The following is a 17,988-nucleotide window of genomic DNA, read 5'->3' on the forward strand; positions in this document are numbered from 1 at the left end:
TATTCTAGTATAAGGACATTGATTTATATGATTAAATTTAAAAAAAAATGACATATTGAAATAAAAACATTTAATTCGCGTAAACTACAACGTGTGAGACAAGATGACCCTTATACAGAGAAAACATCTTTCATCACGTGCATCACCCTTGTCTCCGTTCCAAAGACACACAGGAACATAACACACATAAAATCGAGACTTGGTTTCGACTGCAAAAACACATAAAATTGAAACTTGGTTTCGACTGCAAAAACACATAAAATCGAGACTTGGTTTCGACTTCAAAAACACATAAAATCGAGACTTGGTTTCGAAAACTAATAATGCTTAACGAGCCCCTGATGAATAAAAAAAAATAATCTAAAGATTATGTCTAGGTTAAATCTTATCCTTTCGGTTGCTATTTTTTGGATGTCAACGAAACAAATTTCCCCTAAGCAGTACTGGCAATTAAAAAAGCTCTGAAATTGTTTACCCATATAAAAAATAAATAACGCACCATAAATATCTGGGTTCAAGCTATTATTTCAGTTGACCCGAAAGCCAACATCAGTAACTGCGAGTACTCTCAAATCGTTTATTGTTTATTTGACATGTTGATACAAATTGTAATGCTTTTTTGTTATATTATGTTTACTTATTCAGGGTTATATCTGGTCTATATACCAGCTTTGATAAGTGTTTGGTATTACTATAAATTTTCACTTCTTCGTACTATGAGCATCAAAATTATTTATTTTGTAAAAATATTTCCGTTCTCTATTTGAACTGTACACGTATACCTAACAACAAAATTATTTTCATTTACCTGTGTTTAAAGTAATTGCAAATAACTGATATTTTTGATCAAGCATATTGTTTTTCTGAAATTGTTTAACATTTCACAGCGGTATAACATGTTACTTTAATTATTCTTCCCTTAGTTTATTTATTTTGTATTTACATTGTATCATACATCAAATTTATTTGTTTAGTGTATGTTCACTGGTGTTAATATGTCTTTTGATTGAGTTAAGCCATTTCAATTGATATTTTATAGTGTGTCTTTCTATGTTGTGATGTTACACTATTGTTTCAAATAAGGGTGAAGGTTTGGTACTATTAAAACGTTTAAACCCGCTGCAATTGTTTCATATGAGTGGTATGAGTGCCAATGAGACAACTCTCCATCCAAGTCAAAATTAATAAAAGTAAACCATTATAGGTCAAAGTACGGTCTTCCACACGAAACCTTGGCTCACACCGAACAGCATGCTATAAAGGGCCCCAAAAAATACTAGTGTAAAACCATTCAAACGGGAAAACCAACGGTCTTATCTATATAAAAAACGAGAAACGAGAAACACTTATGAACCACATCAACAAACGACAACTACTGAACATCAGATACTGACTTAGGACAGGTTGACCTGGTTTACTTTGTTTGACAATCGGAAATCATATATCCTTTTAAAATTTTCCAAATGTTGTTTGAAGTTAAAATTTACCGATACGCATGCTTGGCAAATGCAGTAAAACTGATATGCAGCTGGAGATTATGTGGTTCTGACATGTTATTCCAGAAAATGTCCACTGTTTTTAACAGTATTGAACAGCCCATTTACTTTGACTTTCAAAACATATTGGTCTTTGATATGTATTGAAGTAAAATAGAGCCAAGCAACCATAGAAAATTATGATTATAGTACAAACGTATTGAAATAACAATACATTATCATATAGGTATCATAATTGTCGCTGAAAAAAATACCGACGAGGACAACCCTATAGGATGTATGTAAGTCGCCTCTGTACTGTGTCGTTGCAAAATTGAAACAGCGAATATAAAGTATTGTGATTGATATGAATAAAGAAGATGTCGAGGAAACGGCAATGAGACAGCAACTCGACTACACAATAAACCAAGGGACATCAAAAGATCAGCATACAGAAATCTTGGTTTAGAAGGGAGAAAGATGAAAAAAACATATTTGTCTCTTTTGTTAAAAATACACATGGATGGTGTTAATCGAATTAAACATTTGTAAAGTATCTTTATATAAAATCGGTCTTCTAAAGTGATTGATTATTTGCTTGTGATAACCTAACATTATGGGTATTCGAGTCCCAATCTATAAATTATATTGCTATAGAATCGCGTTGGATATACATTGTTGGATAAGCGCTGATAGTCTGAATTGATATATTTATTATTACGTATTCTCTTTTCTTAACATGCATTGTATACAATATTCGTATCATTCATAGCATTTCCTATATGTTTGATAACATATCACATGATATAATATTCGAAATGAGATATAAATTTGTTGCATTTACGCTGACCGATATATACTTATTAGATTTGTATATTTAAAAGTAATTTGTTAGTCTATCATAGTATACAATTTAGAAAGTATGGATCTAGAACGTGCACTTAGGAAGTAAGTAGTTAAACAAAACAACACGCACATATGATGTATTTGTGTAATCCTCGGAACACTGTTAGTTTAAAGCATTTTTAGCTTACCATTAAGTCGAGAGTATCATTTTTACATGAAACAGTTTAATTTATTGTAGCGAGTAAAATATTTAAGAATTATCGGTATCACTATAATGAATAAGTAATTTTGGTTTTTATTATTGTATGTTTTGTTATCTTTTTACAGTCTAGCCTAATTCATCACCTTCAGAACGGATTGAGATCATCTTTTCTTCACGAACCTCTTCCCTGATAGGTCTCAGTTTGTTGTCATATAAATAATAACAATGTAACTAAAACCTTATAAAATAAAAATACAACTCCCCCTTTTTCCATAAAAATTCTCACAAACTGTGAAACGAAATCTGATGTAATAAAGAGTACTGCGAAGCACTCCTGACCTTTTTAGGGAGGTTAAAATTGATCTAATTTTACTATTTCTTTCCTAGATGGGGATGATCTATTGGACCACTATTATAGAGTATACGCCCTTCAGTTAATTCGCTATGAGTGTATTTGCAGTGACGTCTGTCATTTTAATTAATAATTATAAAATGGTTTTTGTCCAGAGTTTAAGATAGCACCACATTTGATGAAATGCATTACAGACTTAAAAGTGTACATATACAATCAAATATTGTCAATATAACCCTAAAATTTTCTAAACCATTATTCCTCTTTTTTGTCTATGGGGCTGTCCTGCTCTATCTCTAAAAGATTTTTACAGTGTAGTGTACTACTATTGGGACAACTAATATCAAATTTATAGGAAACTCTACCAGCTCTAACTCAAAGTGTTGACAATTCTATGTTAAGCGGGTCTTTAATTCAGTTTGACAGCTTCAGGCATACTAATTTTTTACCTTTTTTGACTGCACCAAATTTTTTTAAACATGTAATTTCATCCCCGTACTTAATATTTCATGCATAAAATATAAATAAATAAATAAATTTGAAAAGTGTATGAAAAAAATTTGCAAGTTATACCCTGTCCACACTAGGGACTATATTTGTAGACAAAGAAAATTAAAGGACGACAACTGTGCCCTAGGACCATATATGTTAATCTTCAGACATGCCCTCATTTCATCCTACATCAATAAATCATTATCTGTAATTCAGAGTAAATTTTATACAGCAACTTTATAAACTGCGAAGGAATATACGATCTTGTACAACGCAAAGAAAGATTTGAACATAATTTGAATGCAGAATAGAAGATTCAATTTAGTTTTGTTTTAAACATAAATGAGCAAATTGATGCTTATCCTTTAAAATGGAGACGAAATCTGTCAACAAGACAAGTTAAAGGCATAACCTATATCAATAAGTCCATTTGATCAAAAGGAAAAATTTGAAGGACACTTCATCAATTTATTTGCTTTAAAAATACCGCATTATCGTAAAACGTTAGTGTAACACTAGTAAATTTTTCTGAAACGGATGAAGATAAACTTATACTTCCACAATGTTTATCTATATCAGGTAATACATAAGTAAAAAACTAAGACCAAGTTTTGAAATGCATAAATTTTTGGTGTACGACATTTTTGTAGAGGTTAGTGCTTAATTACCCTAAAAAACACTCTGTATTATTATAAGTACTCCTTGAGAACCCTTCTGGCTGGCGTTTTTTTGTATTCAAATGAAATCGAATGCATGCAAACCTTCTAAAAGACAAAAAGAAACCCAACAAATTCTTTGAATTACGTTTAGATGTATTAATGATGTCCTGCCGCTCAATAACCACATTTTAGCAAGTGATTCCATCTCAGAAAATCCAGTGAATATGAGAATAAGGGTACTAGCGAAAAAAGAATGCCTACACGGCTTCCTCCGCCTCATTTTAAGACTTATACCTCGAATTGGACATAAGTGGTCATCTCTATACCAGAATCTATGACAAACAAGACGATTATAATTTTGAAATTATTAATTCCCTCCACCTTAGCAGGAATATACCAACTTCACCTACATATGGGATATACATTTCTCAACTCATTCGGTATTCAAGAGCTTGCAGCTGCTACTCAGACGTTATAAAACAGTGTCTGAGCAGAAAATTGATGAACCAGATTTATGTCAAAGAACGTCTCGTCCTTTTTCTAGAAAAAGTTCACCGGAAGATACAAAGACCATGTTGATAAATATTTCGTATCAACTTCATAAATAATACATGATGGTCTTGAAATATTGATTCTAGGTACTGACGTTGTTTATCATCTTAATTACGTCTTATAGTGTTCTTTTTATTTGTCTTTGTATATTCTTAACCTTCACTGTTTAGTCCATTTTGGTAATATACTTACGGCGATATTTATACATCCCGCCATTGTGTTAGTGTGCTATGGTCATTTTTTGCATTCTTGTCTTTCATTTTTGCTTATGAACTTTGTCTATAGAGTGGCTATATTCCATTTTGTTTTTCTTTGTTGAAATTTTTTTTATAGTGATTAAGATTATAACACAATGTTGACTGCTGTACCTCAATTGTTGACATTTTAACCTTTTATGTCTGTATGTATTTCTCACTCATTTTTGTCAATATAATGGAATTCTATGCAACTGTCATACAAGTGAGAGGTTTAGCTAGTATTAAACCAGGTATAATCCACCATTTTCTACAAGACGAAATGCCTGTACCAAGTCAGGAATATGAAAGTTGTTTTCCATTCGTATGATGTGTTCGAGCTTTAGATTTTGCCATTTGGTAAAGGACTTTTTTTAATTTTCCTTGGAGTTCGGTATTTTTGTTATTTTTATTTATACCCAAATACCCAAAACAAGTCGACTGATATGTAAATTTACCGATTGTATCCTATATCCCCATTGTAAACTTTTTGGCTGGATTTGGAATCGCTTAGCGGGTTATCTCTGCATATCAGAAGGGACTTACCCTGTCGACGCAACCAGTCTCCTCCCATTTGGAGTTCATGAGATTCCCTCAGATTTTAATTATGTTTGTATTTTCAAAATGAACTTTTAACATAAATTACCTACTATTTATAATTTATTCATATATCTAATTAATGTAACATACATATATTACACTATATTACACTATATTTCTCTATATTACACTATTCTCCATACTCAATTGAAAGATTAAGAACATTTTTCCTTTGAACAGAGCCTTTTCTACAAAATTGGGACTTGCAGATACACATTTCTTGTCTGAGGTCATAATATAATCTTACTTTGAAAAGAACTGCACTGATTAATAAAAAACAAACATAACGAAGATCCTATCATCAAAATGCTGGATTGTTTTTATCGACAACATATTCGTTGAGCAAGGTGGATTGAAATTCCAACAGACAGTCGGTATTATAATGGTAATAAGTGTGCATCACTACTGGCCGACTTGCTTATGTACTCATATAAGTCAGAATTCATACAAAACCATCTCAAAGACAAACAGAAAAAAACTTACTAAGTTCTTTTATATCCCTTTCAAATAAATTGATGATGTCACTGTTATTCAATAATTCAAATTTCAGTGAATGCTTGCATCTCATAGACCCCTGTGAACCTGAGGTTAAGGATACTACAAAAACTAGATGGTCTGCTTCATATCTTAATCATTTCCCAATATTGACACAGATCCACGATTTCAAACTAGAATCTATGACAAACGTTATGATTTCAACTATCTAATCGTCAACGTCCCATTTTTCAGCAGTAAAATATCCACTTCTCCGTCGTATGGCGCTTACATATCTCAAATGAAACGTTATGCTCGTGCATGTTCATGCTAACCGGACCGCACTAGATTACGCCCTTTATACAAAAACTGCGCTAACAGAGTTATAAAGAAGAACGACTGAAATCGACACTACAAAAATTTTACGATCACCATCACAAATTGGTTGACCGGCATTATAAAACGAATGAAATCAACATTATATATATATATATATATATATATTTATCGCGTCGTTGTGATTCCAAAAGATCGTTTATAAGAATTGGCAAAATTTCCCAGTTTAAGAATCTGCAAAATCAGTTACACGTCCTCCCAAATTACCGTAAATCTATGCCAATATAAATCCATTTATCTAACCATGTGATGTTATTTTTTATTCTGATTAGACGACTTTTTTAATCTTCCAAAACATCGTATATCTAAAAATTAGTATCATGAACATGACATATTAATCTGGTTGATGCAAAAAGCAGGTTTTTTTTTGGTGAAGTTCTCAATCTTTGGTTTTCTATGTTGGTGTGTATACTGCTGTTTGTCTTTTGGTCGTTTTTTTCGTTTTTTTTTGCCATGGCCTTTTTATACGTTTTTTATTCCATTTATGAGTTTGATTGTCCCTTTGGTATCTTTTGCATCTCTCTTAAAAAAAAACAGTCTTGTTTTCTCGTGAATAAATTTGCAATTCTGTGATACGATATCTAAGGTGCTATCATACAAAGCATAAATGTAATAAAATACCTGAAATTCGGTTTTTGAATTTAACGCCAAAAAAATCGTAACATAGACCAATATATCAAGATTATGACTACAAATTTTTGATTCAGTATTATAACAGTATGATCAATTACACATATAACAGGAAAAACAAACAATTTTAACTATTAAATATTATAGAAGTGAGTTGCGTCAGATGTTTTGTGAACTTTCGACAATTTGTCATTAGCATGTATCCAACATACGACAATTTTATAGAACCAGTATCACTGTATTTGACCTCTCTTGAAAAGTAGGGAAAATGGCAATCAACCTGTTTGAATCAAACTGACATATTATGAACAACATTATCAAGGATAGAAATAACAATAAGAAAGGAAACAATTTTCCAGTTTGCTTTTACTTTTGGTATGTGGATTATCAAGGAAAACGGACATCAGTCAACGTGACGTTGGACCTAATCAGAGTAAATTGAGAGGGATAAGATATATACTAAGAAAATATTATTCTTAAGAGTAATTTATAGAAAAGATATTATATCGTATGAATATCGACGGTTATTGTTTCAAGTGGTGTCTCATTATGCATCTATTAAAGTAAGCCGTAAAATATGATTTATAACGGTAAAGAAGAAAATACTCGATAAGAGGGACACGGTTAATCCCTATTGGAACACCACTCTTTATACGATAGACTTCATCTCCAAAACTAACGAATATTATCATTTGAAAAGCATAGTTTTGGTAGTTTTTTTTTAATTTAGAATCAAGAACTGCTGGTCCGTTTAGAGCTCCTGAGTTCATTCACGTTTTTATTTCGTGTCCGCTTTCAACTTGATTCCTTGTTTTTATTTTGATCATATTAATATCTGTCACTTTTCTATATTTTTTTATTGATAAAGTAACATGACTAAATGTCAATAAATTTCTGGCCATAACTGACATTTCGTGACCCTACATAACAAAGAACAAACAGACGAGGATCGAAGTTCTTCAAATGAAAATAATTAAAAGATGAGTATGGTATACCGACAACTATTTACACAGCTACATTTTCATTTGTACATTTTAGTTCTATAAATTCAAATTATTGAACATGTACCTTAATAATAAAGCACTGATGTAGTTTTCCGAAACAGTTTAACTATTGTAATAACATTATTTTACTGTACTAAATTTGTATTATCAATCTGAAGTACTAGAATAGTAAGAAACTTGCAAGTTGTATAAAGATACAGTAAATTCAGAAAGTATTGCGAGGTGTTTATGAATGCAAATAATGTGACTGGCTGTGTAGGGTATCTTTTATTAACATTAACGGTACCAATTTTTCGGCACTAAATGCGCTTTTCGACAATCATTGTATAGCGTACCAAATTATAAGCCGGATATATTTGATGAGTTTTTGTATAATGTTTTTGTTTTACTTAAGTTCCCGCCGTTCATATAAATGTACATTCAGTTTTAATAGAGCTTTCTTACATTTTGACGAAAGGTACGAACGAACGTAAAGGGAGCATACATTTCATTCCCACGAGACCACCGAGAGTCTATTTTTAATCCGATTAAACGGGATTTTTTTTTTGAATTAAATGAATCTTTGAAAATGTAAGCAGATCGCACTTAAATTACGCATCTAATTTCTTAAAATACAGAAAAATAGTTTATAATACACTAACGTTAAATACGTTGCTTATGTTAACCACGATTACACACATTTGCACGGGAATTTTTCAAGCATGCTGTTTCAAAATATTTAAACCATTAACATTTTAATGAAATTCTTGCAGTATGATACTCTAAATTAAAAATAAATTTCACAATTATTTTTAACCATTATTTATTTATTAATGAGTATGCCATCAACAAATTTTCGACGTGCCTCATCGAGATTTTTCAGACAAAGAAACTACAATGAATGGAAAAAAATATGAAAAAAAAAATCTGGGAGATCCAAGGGAACAATTACCCCCCCCCCCCTTTTCCACACACACACACAGCTGAAACAATAACCAACCAACAAATAAATACATCAATGCAAATATAGTTCAGTATGAACGTTATATATAGTCCACACTGTACTTTCACAAACCTTAAATAGTAAAAAAAAAAACACAAAAAAATGATGGCAGTGTAATGTTCCTTGATGTGCAAAACTTAAGGGTAAACGCCATCTAAGTGCCATAAAAGCCTTGATTAATATTACAAAAAAAAAAAGAATTCAAAAGTCAAAATAAAGTATCCCTCAAACGGGTCTTACGTATGATTCGTCTAGTGCTCGTACCTTTCGTCAAATTGTAAGAAAGCTCTATTAAAGAATATCATGTAAAGTTGATACAGCTTTTTTAACACACAATTACTTAAAGGAATTCACAATTTTGATAATGTTGTTTTGATTTGACATTTTTTTCGTGATGCTAATTTTGATAGATATTATTATTTCAGATATGTGTGATCACTGCGACTGTAATGTACAACGGGAAATAACTCAGAAACTTCAATTGCAAAATCGTTGCTATTTCTAATATTTCCTATTAATACAATTTTTATTGGAAATATATGATATTCATATAGAAATGTGCAGTTTTCATTTTACAGTTTGTCTGGAATAATTTTAGGACCTTTAATAGATCAAAAATGGTTCTGGAGTTGTTTTTAAGTGGATTCTTTACCCTTTGTTTTACCGTTTTCAGTAGTTGACTTAAAAAAAGGCATGATATATAAAAGAGAGAGTCAAACTCGTAAGGCGAAGAGATTCATGATATCTTCTGCTCTTCAATTTCATATTTTAGTTGGCCTTCCAACTGGTTTGATTTGAGTGCCTCTTATAAGTCTTATGTAGACAAAAAGTAAAACAACAAAAATACCGAACTCCAAGGAAAATTCAAAACGGAAAGTCCCTTAACAATTGGCAAAATAAAAAGTTCAAACACATCAAACGAATGGAAAACAACTGTCATATTCCTGACTTGGTACAGGCGTTTTCTTATGTAGAAAATGGTGGATTAAACCTGGTTTTAAAGCTAGCTATACTTCTCACTTGTATGACAGTCGCATAAAATTCCATATATTAACAACAATGTGTGAACAAAACAAACAGACATGATAGGTAAAAATGTCAAAAATAGGGGTACAGCAGTCAACATTGTGTTATAATCTCAATCACTATAAATACTAAACTAACAAATATGTCAACAAAGAAAACAAAAAGTCATATAAACAAAGCACATACGAAAAAATTGAAACACAAGAATACAAAAAAATGACAACAGCACAACAACACAATGGCGGGATCTGGCATACCAAATTATGAACCCTATATCTTTGTTGAGTTTTTGAACTTTAACCATAACAACCTTAAATTTGAAATAGGACCTTTTCCGGGAAATGATACCTAACATCATTGGAATTAGTTACAAAACTTTTCTGTAAATAAGAAATAATAATTTGATAGATGAAATATAATAAAAGTATAATTTAACTATTTAAATACAGTGTTCGCTGTTGTTGAATTGTCATATGTTCTTTCACTTTAGGACTTCATGATAAATAATGTTTACAATAAATGTATATAGAGTTTTAAGAGAAAGCACGGTTTTTCATGCTGTATTAAGAGGAAAAAACTACGATGAAATTATAGTGATAGCCTCAATTCTCTTATTTTAGTTTTTCTTCCTATAGGTTGCACTTTGTAAATACAGCTGTTTCTCAAACCACGCCTCTTTTTAGGAGATATATAATATTCATAGATAATCTGATTTGTTTACGTACTGGTTCCCAGATATGATCTCTATGTTTCATCTCATAGAGACATAACTTGGGACTGTTACCTGTATAAAATAATATTGTTGCGGTGCAGTGAAAATTGAATTCTGAAGTAGGCACAAAGTGTAGGTAGGGGTAGTACAGAATTTTAGTATAAGTTTAAACTCTAACAAGTTCGGAGCATATAAATGCTGAAAATATGCCGCACAGCCCTATGTTTTGACCTTTGAATTAAATAGTAGTGCATATGAACTTTCCATTCTAGGAACTAATTTTTTGCGAAACTTCATAGTAAAAGTGGCACGGTTTTAGCCGCAAAAGGAGTTTAATGAGAAATTGCATTGTCTATATTTACAGAAATGCAACCTTTAACACTTCATGATTTTAAAGAAGAAAATAGGTTTAACAAAAAATGGCAATTCGACTAGATGATGTAAGAAGGTTAAACTTCTATTTATTTAAGAACAGATCAAACATTGAATCATTTCAATATAATACTAATATTAATATACTTTTACTGTTACATATATTAATGTGACTGTATGGTTAGTACATTTAATCATCCTTAATTGACACAAATTGCTGATCTGCAAGATATTCCATCTGGGTGCCACCAAACATCATGTACTGTGTTATAAACCTAAATAAAGCTGACGAAGAAAAGCATACGTAGACTAACAAAAGCTATATATCTTAAAGGCTTGTTGGTCGAGTGAACTAGGCGGTTGGACACAATGCAGGCGGAGTTGACATAATGTCATAGAAGCATGGGTTCGAAGCCCGCTGTTGGAGGAACAACCATTTACCAACGCAAATTTGTAGATTGTGACAACTTTACGAAAAACGATTCAAACCTCTGCTTCTGTGACATCACGGTTCTACCGCCTGCACTAGTTTGGTGTAGGGACGTAGACAATGTAGGTAGTGATGCGTTGATGTCACAGAAGCAGGGGGTCGAATACCGCTGAGGAAAGAACCTTTTGACAAACGCAAATTTGTTTCTTCATTTTTTTTTTTTATATATTATTAGTTATGGAATTTACTGACCCCATACCTATCGTATTAGGTCAGCAGAACACTGTGTTACTAATAATACATAAAAAAAAAAGAGGAAAACAAATTTGCGTTCATCATCAATTTCTTCATCTGTTATCCGGGTGAAACGTTTCAGATTTTCCCTCAACCCCGTTTGTTTTTATAAAGGGACATAACACCACTACTAACCGTGTATCAAAATAAACCACGCCTACAAACTCATATTAAATTTACAGGGTCTCCACGCGGTCGCTTTCAACCAATGATATTCATAGAAATGTATAGGAGGTTAGTTAAATGTATATACTAGATAATAATAATTAATGCTTGTTTCGTTTTGCGTTGGATAAAAAATCAGTTTCTGTATTTCATATCAATTACTTTTTTGACTTTGAAAATTAATAATAACTTAAACAGACAAAAATACTGTTAAGTTACACATGGAAACTGAAAAATTTAACAAATCCACTGTATTTTAGTCAGGAAAATTAGCAGATTGACAATACGAGAGGCCTTCACCCCTTATTTATCTCCCAATTTATAAAGTGCAGCAACATTCCCCTTCTCTATCAAAACTGAAAGTACTATCAACACCAGCGTACAGAAGACGCTACTTAGTTGAAAAGCTTGCGTCTGATCCATTCGTCTTTTTGAACAATAAAATACGTTTAAACTAAATCATCGTATAGTTACACATCTAACATCACCTCTAAAAGGAAAACACCATAAATATGAGGGTGCGCTTACTTAATTGATTAGTGAGTACAACTTAAAAAATATAAAACAGTTATGAAAAAAAAAAATTATGACAATGTGTACTTTTAAATTACCTCCATCTTTGCAAGAAACCACAAAAGCCCTTCAAAAAGTGAAATCAGTATACCATACAACTGAAACAGGAAGACAGGGAAAAAAGGGTGGAAAACATGACTCTTCGCAACTCAGTTTGAAAACTAAAGGTAAGCTTCAAAGACCTTCCAAGCTGGAATGTAGGCCTCATTCTGGACTTTGACATCAATCATTCGTTCTGCTACTGCACATTACAATGTTGAACATAAAAAAGACACGTTCATCCAGAATTGGAACATATACGCTCGATAACCGGCCATGTTCTTTAAAAAAAAACTTTTCGCAATACGAAAATATTTTTTCAATAATCCCGTGTTCGTTGATCCAAGTCAGGAAAATGGCCATTGTTATATTATAGTTCGTTTCTATGTGTGTTACATTTTAATGTTGTGGTTTTGTTATGTCGTTGTTCTCCTCTCATATTTGATGCGTTTCCCTCAGTTTTAGTTTGTAACCCGGATTTGTTTTTATCTCTATCGATTTATGAGTTTCGAACAGCGGTATACTACTGTTGCCTTTATTTTTCGGTTACGTGGTCTAATGTGTTATATTAAGATACCGACATATGTAACATCATTTAAAACTTTTATGAAAGGTCTCCCTCTGAATAAACTTAAGGATGAAAATGACACGACATACAACTAGTGACACATAAAAACACCAAAATGTTTATTTATGAATATGCGTTTCTCCTACTTTCACGATGACGATGGTGATGTTGATTTTACCGTCTTTACAACAAAGAATACATCACAAAACTACATTAACTAACGGCCCATCTTTTCGAAATAAAACGTTTTACATGCATTCATTGAAAGTTGTACAAACTCAACAGTTCTGGAGTACAGAGTTCCAATATTATGAAGACTATCAAAAACTTTACATCAATGTCGAGTTCCATGACGTTATACTACGACAGACATTATGTCTGCCAGATTGCCTATTGACCAGATCTCTCTTGCATCATTTTTCCATCATAGTTTGAGTAATTTGAAGATTGAAATACTTGAAATAAGGATGAAATTTTTAAAATCTTTTTTTCAATTTGTTTTCCTTTTGCTTTGATTCTTCTTTCAAAAGGAGTTTTATAAAATTGCTAATGAAAATATGTCTCGGTTATATCAGCTGTCACTGTTGGTCCTGATATTGATATAAAGGTACATTGTAGCAGACTGTTGTAGTTGTGTTTTGTTGTGTTTATATATTATTCTCTCTTTTTTTGTTTCGGTTATAAAATCTATAAAATCACATCATAGTATGTGTGCTATAAATCATTCGAAACACATGGGATAGGGACGTCAATCTTCTATGTATCTATTTTGTAACAACCGTTGTGCTGCTCGCCTTTTCACTTTGTTTAATGTCAAGGTGACTACCCTAAACTAAGTGAGACAGAGGTTTAGTCTATATGAATATCCATTCAAATGTAATGAATATATTTCAGTTGTAAGTTTTGCAATGTGGACCTTGAGTGCTGACTTATCGATTATATATTTAGCGGATATGTGGATTCAACATTTTTTACAGGTTTAAATGTCTGTAATCAAGTGTGATTCCGAATGTTTGTGACCACTCAGTAGGCTGTGTGCCATAAGAATATAGATTATAGAAGAAGGTAACAAAAAATGTGAATTGACGATAACATTTACCTCATCAAATCAAAATTAACAAACGTTTCACGAAATTTTTTGTTTTAATCATCAAAATAAATACCTCTTTTGGGCCTTTTATGTTTTGATGCACTTAAACGTTATATATACTTTGCTTTCTAAAATTTTTGTCTCGAGCGAAACTAGATGAAGATAAATCAAGATAGACGAATAACGCTCGGACATATTTTTTACTGGACGATGAAATTAATTAGTGATATGTCAGATGAAAGAGCATACAGAGATTTACAGTATGTGCCACAAAATTTTTAACACCTGCCTATAGAAATTCTCCAATAATATCTACTGCTCTAAGGGTTTATACATGTCCAATACTAACCCAATTTTTGATATCATCCATATCGACACGATATCGAATCGATATCGATGACGAACTTATACGCCCATTACAAATCCAGATGTTGATATCGATGATGACAGTAGACGATGACGAAACAAACTAAATATTTTTGTCTATAAATTAGAGCCACAGTAGTTTACCGATGTTCAAAATTTAGAAATATTTAATTTAATATCAAATCTTAATTTTTTCTCTAATTGGACTATTTCATAACTTGCCTGGAACGATGAATGAGTGTTATGTGGTTCAATTTCTAATATATAATTGTCTTTGTATTTGCTATTTAATTATGATATCTTACTTATTCATCAGAACAAGAAGGATAAATGAATGACATCGTAACACCCAATATGAGTGTGACGATGTCAATCTTATATTAACACATATGTAAATATGAACATGAAATAAAAATTCTATAAACAGAGTTTCTAATATCCTTTTAAGATTACAATTAAATTTTCATTGATTATCGGGAAATGCCAAAAAACACTAAAAGAATTTCGTGCGACCAAGACGCACTTCGCAAGAGGGTTGGGAGCTTTTCCTATATAAAGGTATACACAGACGTGGCCATGGTATTGATCATTTTTCGAGATGTGAAATATATCAATGGGTGCATGTTCACAGAGGTAATATAATAATGAGAGGAAATACTTTAAAGGGGTCATGGATGTTCATCTTCTATTAAAAGATGCCACGTACAGATTGTACGTCTAACCGATAGCTGGGTAATATATTAATGGGTTGTAATTTTTCTAGGAAATAAATGTATGGATATGGATTTTTTCAAAAATCAATATATGAATTGGGGCTGGCTTTTAAACCCAACTTGGACGTCTATATCCATCACAGTATGTAGAGCCCCCCCCCCTTTCCTCCCATCCCCAAGGCTTTTCTGGAGTAAGATATAGATTAAGGTATACGAAATTTTAAATGAAGTACACTAGTGTCTTATAAATTGATCTTCATCAGGAATGCTCAAAATTAAACATTTCAAAGTCAGGGATGAATGTGACGCATTAAAGATTCTGCGTTTTCACTACCTGCTAAAGGAGACCATGTGATGTACAGAAAATCAAAGACGACAAAAATTTAGACTCAGACAAATACCACATTAATTGAACATAAACATATTTTTTATAATAAAACACTTAACGACAAATAACAATAGGTTAAAACATGCTGTTAAAATAAGTATAAACTTTAAGAGATTCATGATCAGCACTCATGACGCCTTTAATTCACATAATGTTTATTTAATTGTTTGTATAGACTATAAGCATTATGGTTTAACGTATATATTATTGAATATTTTACATTCTGATACAATGAGAAACATTTTTACCGAAAATTCCAAAAAAAAAAAAACTTCTAAAAACAACTAGTTACAGAAATAAATTATTTTACACCATGGAAGATGTTTTGATATGTGGAAACTTTACAATGCATATGACAAAAGGGTACCGAAAAAAATAGCCAAATTCCTCTAAGGTCAACTTTGCCCGAGGGAGTTAGTTTCTTAACATTTTCTGATTTTTTTCTCTGAAGCGCTTTCCTAGATGTACATTCATCTTCAAAATGTGAATTCAAATTTTCAAACATGTCTAGCATTTACACTGCTGTCGATTTATTATTTCTTCAGAAAAATATAATAACGATATTATATATTTTGGTAATGAATAATTCAGGAACACGTCGTCGTTTGTAGTTCTTTTTCCATAAGTCGTGCTAAAAGACGTGCATCCTCACCTGAAAATACAAAGTACCCATACGATGCCAAATCTTCCAAATTATCCCAGTCCGGATCTGAACCAAGTCCTACAGTTATCAAATTTGTTTTAGAAGTATTAACGACGTTCTGTAATTTTTTAATCAAACGCGAATCGAAAGATTTTCCATTTGTAATAAAGATCACAAAACTATTTGACGAAGAAAGTGTTCCAATATTTTGTACGTGTTTGATCAGTGAAGACTGGTTGACGTCTATACCGCTATATTCTACAACGGCCACAGAACCAAGTTTGTATTTCATTCCAGATATATCATAGAGTGGAATAGCTTCTATTATTTTATTTCCGAATACATCTACTGATAATTTTACGTTCTGTAAATGAAATGATAAAAGTGCCTCTATGAATGTGTATATAAACTGTTTCCCTTCTTTAAGCTCCGTCCTAGTAATATACATTGAATCTTCAAGAAGTACATGCATTTTTCCTTCTACTTCAGATGTACAGGCTGAAATATAAAAAGGGTAATCGTATAAATCTATGGAGCCAATATATACTGGTGTAAATTTCATTTAAATTCTTTGCTCTGCTTTAAACATGTTAAAGTAAAAATAAAAGTTTCCAATCTCGATCTGTTAGACTAGAAAATCGCACAAGGATGCAGTAAATAACAAACAAATCAACTTTCAATTGGAAACACTATTTTATTTCAATTGATTTATTTTATTTAATTTCTTTCTATTTCAAAGTGAAATTCTTGTAACTGTATGCAGCCTAAGTTTAATTTCGTCCAAAAACGCCTCAGTTATTCTTTATTTGGCTTGTTTTAATATTGTTTTCATGATGCATAGCAACACGGTTTAATGCAACAACATTTTCCGCATTGTATTTTTATCCTGCTTGTGTTAAATGGCATATACTTAAAATAAATTTAAATGAAAGATGAAATTAAAACAGATGACGAGCAAATCTGCAAACCTACCACTTCGTTTAAGTAAATTAAAAATAAGAGGCTCCATCGGCCACCTTGTAAAAATATGCCATTTTGATTTCATTTTTACCTTAAATGCAATTAGTTAGTAATGCCTATTTGTAAATCGTATTAAGTGATATTTTTGTAGATCTTGTATTGTTGAACATTCTAATGTTAACAGTTTATACCTATCTAATTAAAGTTTTCGAGGTAATTTGAATAATTATAAAACTTATCAAAATCGTCGTTTGAGGTCAACAAATCCTATCAGGAGTCGTTCAAGTTGGCCGTGTTGATTTACTTGTAGTTCTTATTTTGCAGATAACTTTTTTTCTTTTGAAAAAAGCAAAAATGGATAAAAATCATCATTCAGAGGAAATAGCTCCTATAAGAAGTCGGCTGATAATTTTGCCGTTTGACTTATTTGTAAATCTTATTGCGCTGAATATTATTGCTTTTCACAATTTATCTCTATCTTTTATAGTAACTGCAAACTATAGGAATTGTTGTCTTTCAAGGGCAATAGTCCTATAGAAGGTCAATTGACGATTTAAACCAAAACCTGCTAATCATTTTACTCTTACTGCCTTTGTCTTTGAGATATAAGCTAAAAACTGCATTTTGCCCCTATGTTCTATTTTAAGCTACAGCGACCATGTTTGTTGTTGGATCAAATCCAAGGATAAAGGTTTTAGACTATGTTCCCTAAAAAAATTCAGGTAAAGTTTGGTTAGATTTACCCAGGTAGT

The 17,988-nt window shown here is 31.7% G+C and overlaps 1 protein-coding gene across 3 annotated transcripts in view; it reads right to left on the reverse strand.

The window, feature by feature from the left end:
* Positions 1–15,650: 15,650 nt before the first annotated feature.
* Positions 15,651–17,988, reverse strand: part of LOC127725814 (uncharacterized) — a 227,891-nt gene continuing 225,553 nt past the window's right edge. For all 3 annotated transcript variants that reach the window (XM_052233103.1, XM_052233101.1, XM_052233102.1), the window contains exon 7: positions 15,651–16,774. In XM_052233103.1, coding sequence (XP_052089063.1) covers positions 16,221–16,774 — 554 coding nt within the window. In that variant the 3' untranslated portion in view covers positions 15,651–16,220. The remainder of the gene's footprint in view (positions 16,775–17,988) is intronic.

This window comes from Mytilus californianus, unplaced genomic scaffold, assembly GCF_021869535.1.
Source record: "Mytilus californianus isolate M0D057914Y unplaced genomic scaffold, xbMytCali1.0.p SCAF_15, whole genome shotgun sequence".
NCBI classification, from domain to species: domain Eukaryota; kingdom Metazoa; phylum Mollusca; class Bivalvia; order Mytilida; family Mytilidae; genus Mytilus; species Mytilus californianus.